At 47.1% G+C, this 10,420-nt stretch overlaps 1 protein-coding gene across 2 annotated transcripts; it reads left to right on the forward strand.

Annotated features, from left to right (window-relative positions):
• Positions 1-304: 304 nt before the first annotated feature.
• Positions 305-5,919, forward strand: SIX2 (SIX homeobox 2). Of its 2 annotated transcripts, none has more exons than XM_006125472.5 (2): positions 305-870; positions 4,604-5,919. In XM_006125472.5, the coding sequence occupies exons 1-2, from the start codon at positions 305-307 to the stop codon at positions 4,905-4,907; spliced, it is 870 nt and encodes a 289-aa protein (XP_006125534.1). In that variant the 3' UTR covers positions 4,908-5,919. The 2 variants fall into 2 exon arrangements, with proteins under 2 accessions (XP_006125534.1, XP_006125535.1); XM_006125473.5 differs by having other exon boundaries at positions 305-864; positions 4,604-5,916.
• The last annotated feature ends 4,501 nt before the right edge of the window (positions 5,920-10,420 follow it).

A 10,420-nucleotide genomic window follows, 5' to 3' on the forward strand; every position in this document is an offset into this window, starting at 1 on the left:
TGGGAGAGGAAAGACACCACCGCTGTGAGCGCTGCTGACACCAGACAATAGAAGCACAAAAAAGTTACTCTCCGAACTTGGACTTACAAAAAAGTTTTCGCGTTCGGTCTCCGCCTTTGATCCTTTTCACTCTCGGCTCCCGATGGCTGCCGACTTGAGAGCTGAGTTGTGACTTGTGCCGGAGCGTAAGTAGCCGCTCGGTTGGGGTTACATCCATGATTGGTGCTTCTCTCTTTCTGTGCCTTTCTATGTGGCTGCTTTGCGCACGTCCGATGATTTAGAGCGGGGAGGGGGAACGGCCACCATGTCGATGCTCCCCACTTTTGGATTCACCCAAGAGCAAGTGGCCTGCGTCTGCGAAGTGCTCCAGCAGGGGGGCAATATAGAAAGGCTGGGGCGGTTCCTCTGGTCCCTACCTGCCTGCGAGCACCTCCATAAGAACGAGAGCGTCCTCAAGGCCAAGGCAGTGGTGGCTTTCCACCGGGGCAACTTCCGCGAACTCTACAAGATCCTGGAGAGCCACCAGTTCTCCGCTCACAACCACCCCAAGCTCCAGCAGCTCTGGCTCAAGGCGCACTACATCGAGGCGGAGAAGCTGCGGGGGCGACCCCTAGGGGCAGTGGGCAAGTACCGGGTCCGCAGAAAGTTCCCCCTGCCCCGCTCTATCTGGGACGGCGAGGAGACCAGCTACTGCTTTAAGGAGAAGAGCCGGAGCGTGCTGCGGGAATGGTACGCGCACAACCCCTACCCCTCCCCTCGGGAGAAGAGGGAGCTGGCCGAGGCTACCGGGCTCACCACCACTCAAGTCAGCAACTGGTTTAAAAACCGGAGGCAACGCGACCGTGCTGCTGAGGCCAAGGAAAGGTACGAGTAAGTACCCCCTTCTCGCACGGCTATCTGCTGTCCCACGGTGCCTGGCTCGCTCCCCTTGGGCCCAGCCCCTTCGCAGCCCGCAGGCTGTGCACAGGCAAAACCTCCCAGCAAAGGCGCTGCGAGATTTTGCTTTTCTTTCCCCCTAGCCCGCCCGGCTTGGGTCCTTGCCTTGGGCCGCTTCTGAGTTCTGATTTTCGCACGTCCTGAAAAGGGTGGGTCTGAGCTGGAAAACCCTGCTCACCGCTGCCCTTAACCATCGCGGGGCCCTAGATTCCCTGCTGCAAAGGCTGCCTGTTTGTGATGGGCTCCTTTCCACTTCGTGTTCCTTCGGTGTGGGTTTGTCGCCGCAAACCAAGCAGCCTGGGAGGTTTGATGTGGTGCAATCGTTCACCGCATTTATACTCCGTATCCCTGGTTTTTTGACGCCCACAAAAATAAGTTGATAATGTGCTTTCAGTGGCCCGCTTTCCAGGATTTTAAAGGGGGTAAGATGGAAAACAGAATAAGGGAGAGTGGGACCCATTACACCTAGTTAGCGAAGAATACAAGGCAAGTTAAAATACATAAGTTCACCAATACAGATCAGAATGTATTTCCCCCATCCCCCGTGGAGATACTATTTCCTATGAAATTAACTCCAGTTAATTCAAGTAGCGGTCAGTGGTGGAACAGCTTGTTTTAACCGGCATATTTTTACGTAGGATTTTATGTCTTTTACGCTACAGTTATTTTAACGCTCTAATGTAAGATATTTTTAACTGGTGATCAGCAGGAGCATTCGTTACCAGCCCCTGTTCACCGCCAGTGACCGGAGCCTGGTGTATTCGGCAAATGTGAATGCTCTTGAAGTTCTAAAGGAACTGCGTCTGGCGGTGGATCCACGTGAACCAGGTTCAGATAGAGGGGAAGCTTTTAATGAGGCGGAATGGGGACAAATACGGCTGAAAACTCTCTATAGTCCAGCCCAGTGTTGGCTGCTTTTCCACCCGTATGTTCATTTCCAACGCCCATATTTCACACGGTACCCTATTGTAAAGATAGTCTGTGGAAGTACTGTGAGGGATGTACTCCAGCCGGGAAAATGCCAGAAGGAATCCTCGAAAGGTTTCGATCTCACGCCGTAGGCCTTGGCATTGGTATGGATCTATGCAGTCAACACCCTGCCAAACGCACTCTGCGTGCAAACCCAAAGGTTTCCTCTGTGCGGGGTTTTTGGGGGGTTTAAATACCATTTTTTTTCTCGTGTGTTAGCAAAGATTAACTTACATTATGACGCCGGGCTCCTTCTGAACTCGTCCTTTGTGTTTGCTTTTGGAAGGAAGGGCTACAATCTTTGACACGTTCTGTGCAGTCCGAAGGCTGTACCTTTGACTCGGCACGCTTTACCGTTAGACGCAGAGCCAAACGTGTTTTAAAAAGTGTCCCCCAAATGGACTTCTTAGAAGCAAAAGAGAATGGCCTCTTTGTTGTTCTTGCGAAATGCCGCACTATAACACTTTGTAGGGCTTTGCACCTCTGTCGGGAAAAATCTGCGCTTATTGACACGTTCGTTTTTCATTTGTCCCCGCGCCATCTGACTTCTGGGGTAATGGAGGCTAGAATTTGGTCTCTACGCCGTAAACTACACCGCGACTGGTGAAATTGTCCCTACTACCAGGTACAGGCTGAGAGCAGGAAACTTGGACATAAGTTTTATTGGGGAAATCGCATACCTTGTTAATGAAAATGCAATTGGCATCACTACACAAATGGATGCCCCGCCAGGCACAGGGTTTTCTGGTACTGTAAATAAGTGACATTTTCTGTATCAGATGAAGAGAAGAAAACTGTTGATCTCGGGATAGCGGTTAAAATGTGCGGGGAAGGGAGGGGGCTATTGTTGGGATGTTCCCCCCATAGTTCCTATGCACTATAGGAAGCCTATTGGGGAGCGAAATGTAGGATTCCAAATTCACACTATCTATGGCTGCATGTTGTGTACACTACATTGGAAATCGCGAGCCCATAAGGATTTGATCATTTTGGCGGTGTTGGTAATTAAAAGTCTTGAAAAGCAGTTGCAAGTCATTCGCGGCATGGCTCTAAAGTGCCTTCATTTTTAGTCTATGTTAAATGTGCTTAGGAAATGTTAAGCGTCCCATATAGCTGATTAGATTTAGGCTTAGCTGTGATATTCAATAAGGTTTGGATTCTGTACAGATTTGCTCCGTACATTTCCCCCAAACGTGCTAGTCCTTTAATTTTCTTTCAAATCCCCGTAAAGTGTTGCTTTTACGAGATGTCAGAAATCCTTTCATTGCTGATAGGAGGGACTCACCTTCAAATATCCAAAGGAAATGAATGTTACATTTACTCCTTTCATTTCTGAGGAATCAAATTTTAAAGCTCCCCAGAGACAAATAAGTTTTTTGACATAGAAAAATACACTCAACCTAACATTACACTCTAGGCGTCGGAAAACAGCCCTTTCATGGAACTTCCATTCTGTCAAGCAACTTCTTCAAACAGAGCTTTCTTTTCTAATTTTGTTATGTTGGTAGTAGGTGTCCAGCCGTGAGATTAGCTCACATTGAAGGAAGTCCTTTAACTTCTACCGAGTAAAACCTGAAAGATTTGGACCCTTTGCCATACATAACCGTTAAGTATAAATACAAGGCTGTACCAGAGAGCTGTACATAGCCTACAGGGGCCTTTCCCCCTTGTATCTAACTTGCCAAGTAAGAAACACAAGTCTTTCAAAGCCATGAAAATCAACATTCCAGTGTTCACTATTGCCACGGGCTTGAAGATTCTAGCCATTCTTTCTCTCATATACATATGTGAGATAGGTGTTGTTTGTGTTTTCCTGTCTCCGTGTCTGAGCGTGGGTATGTATATATACATGCATACATACACACTCAGGCACGGAGAGACAGGCAAACACAAACAACACGCATGTCACACACACACACACACATATAATGTTGTGTCTCTTATAAAGAGACTATTCTTGTGGCTAAGAAGAGCGAAATTTGGCTCCCATTACGTGTCAGTGTATTTGCGTTCTCATTACTTTAATTTCGGCCAATAGAAGAAAAAGAGGAATATAAGTACAGGGGTATTTCCTTATAGGACTCAGGAAATAAGCACGTTCATTCTGGTCGCTTGCCTTCTTTTACATACTAGGATACTTTTTCTGGTTTAAACTTACAGAGGGGAAAAAAGAAAAATGTAGTTGAGGTGTCGAGTAATTTTATCAAAACCAGAACTTATCCAGATGACCCAACCCTTTCGGGCCGATCTGCGTGGATTAATGACATAATTTGAATATGTTTTGCCTCTCCAGGAGAAGGCGTGGATAAAATTCTGCTTGTATAAGTAGTGTTTCCAAAAGTGATTTTAAAGTGAAATGCCCTGTATTTTCTTTCCTTGTCCCGTCGCTCCCAAAGTTATGCAAACATTTTGCAGAAGATGGATGGAGAAAATGAGGTTTTGTCAAAGTGACACGTTCTATGGGGCTAGTGGGAAACTCTGTTTACAAGCTCTGCAGCCCTTTAGAGCTTTGTGAAAGCGGAACAGGCCTTTGAGGTTTGCAGAGTTTGTAAACGCGCTGTGTTTCTCTCTCTCCAGTTATCTTCCCTGGGAGCGAGCCCACATCCTGCAGTCCCTGCAGCTGCCTGGCTAACTCCAGTGTGACCAGTGCTGTGTTCACTCCACGCTAAGATCTCCCTCCCTTTTATATTTCCTATAGGGAAAACAACGAGAATTCCAACTCCAACAGCCACAATCCGCTCTCAGCATCAATGAACGGGAATAAGACAGTTTTGGGCAGCTCAGAAGACGAGAAGACGCCGTCAGGGACCCCTGATCACACTTCCTCCAGCCCAGCTTTACTGCTCAACTCGAACCCAGGCCTACAGCCGCTCCATGGCTTGGGTCACCCCCAAGGTCCTAGCGCCATTCCAGTACCCAGTGCGGACCCTATGCACCATCATAGTTTGCAGGACTCCATTCTCAACCCCATGTCCTCCAACTTGGTCGATCTTGGCTCCTAAAACTATTTACACGCTCCCCTCATCACACCCCCTCGTTTTATTTCTAATCTCATTTGAAACTTTTAAAGTGATGACACATTCATTAGTGGATCTGTTGCCCCTCTTTGGATGGCTGGCTGGCTGTAGCTGTTGGAAGGTAATGTACTAGACTGTCCGCAGTTCTGTTGTGACAAAGTCTTAAGGGTTGTGCAAAGCTGGTTTCAGACATATGGTCTGTTGGATGGGACTTGTGATTTAAGCATAATGCTATTATGGTTCTATGTAGCAGCTATTTTTTCCCACCCTTAACTTCACCAGCCTCTTGGAATTGTAATAGAGCAGGCTTGTCTGTGTATGCTGACACATTTTATTGTGGCGGAGCGTAAGGTTGCTGTTTACATGCCCCTTTGGAAAACACCCATCGCTCCCGTTACCTTATTGTAGTTATATATCCATGTCAGGTGTACAATGTACAATTGCTGCTAAGAACACAACTGGTTTAGTCAAGTTATAGCAGCAACAGACGCCCTAGTCTAGGTAGACTCTGTAACCTGCTTGTAGCTGACGCTACGCAGAGAGCCAGCTTCTTTCGCTTGTCAGTGTTGTGCTTTCGCCATTTCTTGGGTGGGAAAGAAACTAATGGCCCGATCCTCACCCAGCTGAAGTCAATGTCAAAATTCTCCCATCGACTTCAAACGGGGGCAAAGATGGGCCGGGCCCTATAAAAAGTTGCTGCTCATTTTTAGACCTAAACGACAGTATCAACCGCGAGTCAGTCGACTTTAATTTTGTTCATTGTTTATATTATGTGAATACGTCCTTCGGAAAATATTTCTGCTTTTATTTTATAATAAAATTTAGAAATCGAACCCCGTGTGCAGTACATAATTTGCATCGTGGCTGCTTTTGTTTTGCCCCAACCTGTAAAACGCCGACTGGAGCCAATCGCACAGTTTTAGTGCTGCAGTCTAGCTCACTGTACTCCGCCCATCACGGCTCCTTCCAACCCCAACTCTGAGCCTGAGCCTGAGCCTGTTCTCATATTAGCCGAACTAGTAGAGGAACTTTGCTTTTTTTAGTGTTGGGGTTTTTGATACGATTAAACTATTTGCCATTGGACAAAGTTTCTTTAATCAAAGAGAAAGGTGCCTCCCTGAAACATTAAAAGCGGGGGAGTTTAAGGCGCATCCCCAATTCCCATAGCTCTGAAAGGAAGACCATAGTGTTGGGTCTCGGTGTGACACTGTTTTGACGAAAAATCTGGAGGCTCAAAGCCTGAAAAAGCTGCGTAGTAATTGTTAGTTGCAATTCTGTGACTGGACCTTTCTTTGTAACCGGGGCGCAATGTGTACGTCTTGTCTGATTCCTGATCCTTTCTCCATGAGCAGAGAAGGGTCTGTGAATAGCCCCCCCCCCCCTTCTACGGGAGTTTAGCCGAGGAGCCAAAGTGAAGGAGTCGATTTAAATCTTGGGGTAGAGCAACATCTGATCGCTATAGGGTAGCCGAGGCTCCTCGATTCACTCTAATACTCCAAGAGGGAGATTTGGTGGGGGTTTCCTGCAGGGCAGTGTGTCCAGCGTGGAGGAAGCAGGGAGGCCACAACCGCTAGCATCCTCTGCGCCTTCCTATGGGCCTGCACAGGCACCACTCCCCACAGATCCCGCCGCAGCTTTGCCTGTATAAGGCGTCTGGGGCCAACCCGGCCCTTGGCCAGAAGCATCCCACTCCGCTTGGTTCTGAAGTTGGCGTATCAACAGACCCCGCACAACACACACACACACACTAACACGCATACCATCACACACACTCATGCATATACACACTAACACAGGCACGCACACTAACACGCACACACCATCACACACATTCACACTAACACACATGCATAAACAGTAACACACAGACTTTAACACGCACGCACAATAACACTAACGCACACGTACACTAACACACGCATATACACACTAACACACAATCTCTTTTTCAAGTCTTTTTTGCTTAGTGCGCCTCATTTCCCAGCCCTTGGCGAGGCGCGCAGAGGCTGCGGGGCGGGCGGGTGCGAGGGGACTTGGGTTACAGGGCTGGTAGGAGGCGGGGGAAGGGGAAGGAAAGAACAGGGCGTAAGGAGAGGTCGGGTGAGGATCTGGGCAAGGCGGAACTCAGAATAGACGGGCCCTGGACTCAGTGGGAGGCAGAGAAGCAGACGCGGGAGGGGGGAGTCTCTGGAGGCGGAGAACTAGCCGAGGTTCTCAAAGGCGCAGGAAGGGCCCGCTCACCTCTCCGGCCCACAGGCAGGGAAGGTTCATTACCCGAGAGGCGAGAAGAATCGAAATCATTTCTACCTGGCGTCAGTTACTTGGCTCGGGAGCCCACATGGCCTCCTGTCCCCACCCCTCTGCCAGTCGGCTCTCTAGCCGTGCTACACGCCTCTCTCCTCCCTTCCAGCCCTGGCGCGGGGTCGGCCTCGTGGTAGAAATGGAGCGAGTCCGTATTTACGAGTCTCTTGCGCACATCGCAGCGCCCGACTCCAGCGAGTCCTGCCAGGCCAGTGCTCAAGCTGCCCACACCTGGCAGCGGGCGCCACACTACAGGCACGAACCGAAGGCGTCTGCACTGGACCGCGGCATTGAACTGTATTTCTCTCGTTTGCGGTATCCCAGTGACACCGACAGAAACACAGGGGAGCTAAAAAAAAAAAAAAAGCCTAGTAGTCCGGTGGCACCTTAGAGACTCTCTCTCTCTCTCTCTCTCTGTGTGTGTGTGTGTGTGTGTGTGTGTGTGTGTGTGTGGATATAGATAGGTAGAGTCATGAGCTTTCGTGAGCAAAACCCACTTCATCTGATGAACGTGGGAGCTAAAGATGATCATGGGTCACGCAAACAGGCAAGCAGTTGAGAGCAGCACTACAAGCGGAAGTTAGTTCTTTAGGGCTTTTGTATATTACACCATAATTTGACTGCAAACGTCATTTTGGAAACGTCTACCTCTGACTGATACCACCAGCAAACCATGTCAGCGTCAAGTCAGATACCTTTTAAGAACAAGAGGGAATTAGAATTGCGCTACTCATACCAGGTTTAGCGAAAGATAAAAGAGAGTTTAATAAGCACTCAATATTTAATAGATTTTAATGCCAAAAGGCATAACTGTAACAATTTAGTCTGACCTTCTTGCCCAGAATTTCACCCAGTCATTCCTGGAGCAGACCTTCCGCTTTAATGTAGTAGGCGGGCCATTACAAAAATACGAACGATTGCAAAGTTTTGTTTTCTTTTTGTATCTCTGCTAAAATGCATTTCTCATGAGTTCTGACAAATAAGCCAGGAACACTCTAGGGGAGGGAAAAAAATATGTATCGATCAGCAAAGATTGCATCCAGGTTTCAAGGGTACTGAAATTTCAATCAACTGAATTTGGGGAGAGTTTTGTCTGTATAATGTCCGAGCCTAAGCTATTCTTGAACAACACTAATTGATCCATGTGTGTGCAGGTATCCTACAAGTACTTTTCTGTTAGGGCCTTGTCAATGAAAGTCATGTTATTGATTTCAGTGGGAGACTGGAAGTTGGATCAAATCCTAAAGCAAACGCCTCTTCATCAGTTCTATGAATTGAATTACTTTAGCGCAGTTTGGATTCTGTTGGTAAACAAAATATTTTCTGTCCCCACAAAACACTCTTGAGGCCTCTTTCCCCAAATGTGTGCTCTTTGTGTTAATATACTGCGCCAGGCAATTTGTTTTTCAACTGCAGAGCTCATGTGAACAAGTGGATTTGTATGCATGTGTGCTAAGCACCATCGTGTCATCTATATTTTCGTCTTATGCGGAGCCATACTTTTAGCTGTACGTTTTATTTAATCTTTTTAACAGAAACCTTTTGTAAAGACTGAAGTTGGTGTTTCCCGAAGTTATCTAAACTAATAAACTCATGAGTGTCAACTATTAATTAACTTCGTTGTACGTAGCGATAGAAACTAGTGTGAGATCAACGAAGAAAAAACACCTGGGTTATTAAAGCACAGTCTCGAAGCTGAAAATAAGACCCCCTCACTTTGCCCTTTATAGAACAACGGGTGGGGGGGGGGGGAGTAGGGCTATGAGAGGAACTTAAGAGACTAGTAGGAAACAAGGACAGGATTTAGGTGGTTAATAAAAGGTCATGTTGCACAGAGGGGGCAAAATTGTCCAGAGGAAAGTAATAATAAGCGTCAAGGGGAAGGAAATAAGCGTCAAGCGGATAATAGGGTGAAAAAAGCCCTTTGAGATGCAGAGGCAATGAAGACTACTGTGGGTGGTGGAGGCAATATGAATATGCAGGATGGAGAAGGGACGGGAGAGCGAGCCAGTCAGTTCAGTTACAGTGAGCTGAAAGAAGCTGAAGGTCAATCTCTCAGTAGGGACACACTCAGCCTACAGCCAAGAGAAGGACAGAGAAGCAAGGGGACGGATGACAGAGTTATGTAAATTATGGCTTTGCCTTTATCTTCGTTATATGATGCAACCTGAAAATCCCTACATGTTAAAACTTACTCTAGCAGACTGCACTTGCCTTTAGTAATTATGTTTTCCAAATGAGTTCAAATCCCCAGACTTTCCACACACAAAAAGTTTTGCAACAGATTAATATGTAGAAAATGACGTGACTAATCCTTGGTTTTAACCAGATTAGGTAAGATTCAGGAGCTTTGTGTTACACTGGGCATATCCCATCAGAAACATTTGCTCGCCAGCTAACGGCATAGGTTTCGGCTGGTAAATAAACACTGGGGTGCCGATCCTGTACGTTTTACACAGGCAAAACTTCCCCTGGTTTCCACACAGTTATTTCAGTGAAAATTTCACCGGGGCCAGCCCCCGTGCCGCTTCGGACAGCTAAAAAGCAATTGTTCTTCCCCCTCTCCCCCCCGAGGTGCTCCTTGGGTGGCACTGAGAGCACACCTGGGCTTATTGACTTCCGAGCAGGGCTAGCCTGGTAGCCTGTTTTAGCACTTGAGCAGTGTGCGGAGATGCCGGTTACCAAAAAGTGAACTCTAGTGTAGTCACAGCCTTTGCGTATCCTGGGCCAGACCCACTTCCCCACGAAAGCTCATCGCCTATTAAACCATCTTGTCAGTCTTTAAAGTGCTACATAGTTTTTCCTTTTGTTTTAGCAAGATCAGACTAACACGGCTACCTCTCTATTGCCTATCCTGGTCAGACAACCTGAACTCAGCTCTGGAAGTCAGCAATGCAGCTACCCTGAAATAACCTCAGAGATACACAGTGCAAAGACACCTCCCTTACATAGTGCTCGCCTGTAATTGCATGACCACAACACACACACACACAATTGTATATATGTTTTTGCCTCGAAATGAACTGCTACCAAATGAAATGATTAGCCCTGTGCTTATAGTCCTCAAGTGAGTCTACTGCATGCCAATAAGAGTGCTTTTAAAATAATCCCCGCACCACAGACATACAGACTGTTTTCTCTGCTGATAAACCCTCGTTTTACTATTTGCCAGCTAGCTTTTTGAGTGTTATTTTAGA

This window comes from Pelodiscus sinensis, chromosome 3, assembly GCF_052426305.1.
Source record: "Pelodiscus sinensis isolate ZL-2025 chromosome 3, ASM5242630v1, whole genome shotgun sequence".
In the NCBI taxonomy this organism is placed as follows: Eukaryota; Metazoa; Chordata; order Testudines; family Trionychidae; genus Pelodiscus; species Pelodiscus sinensis.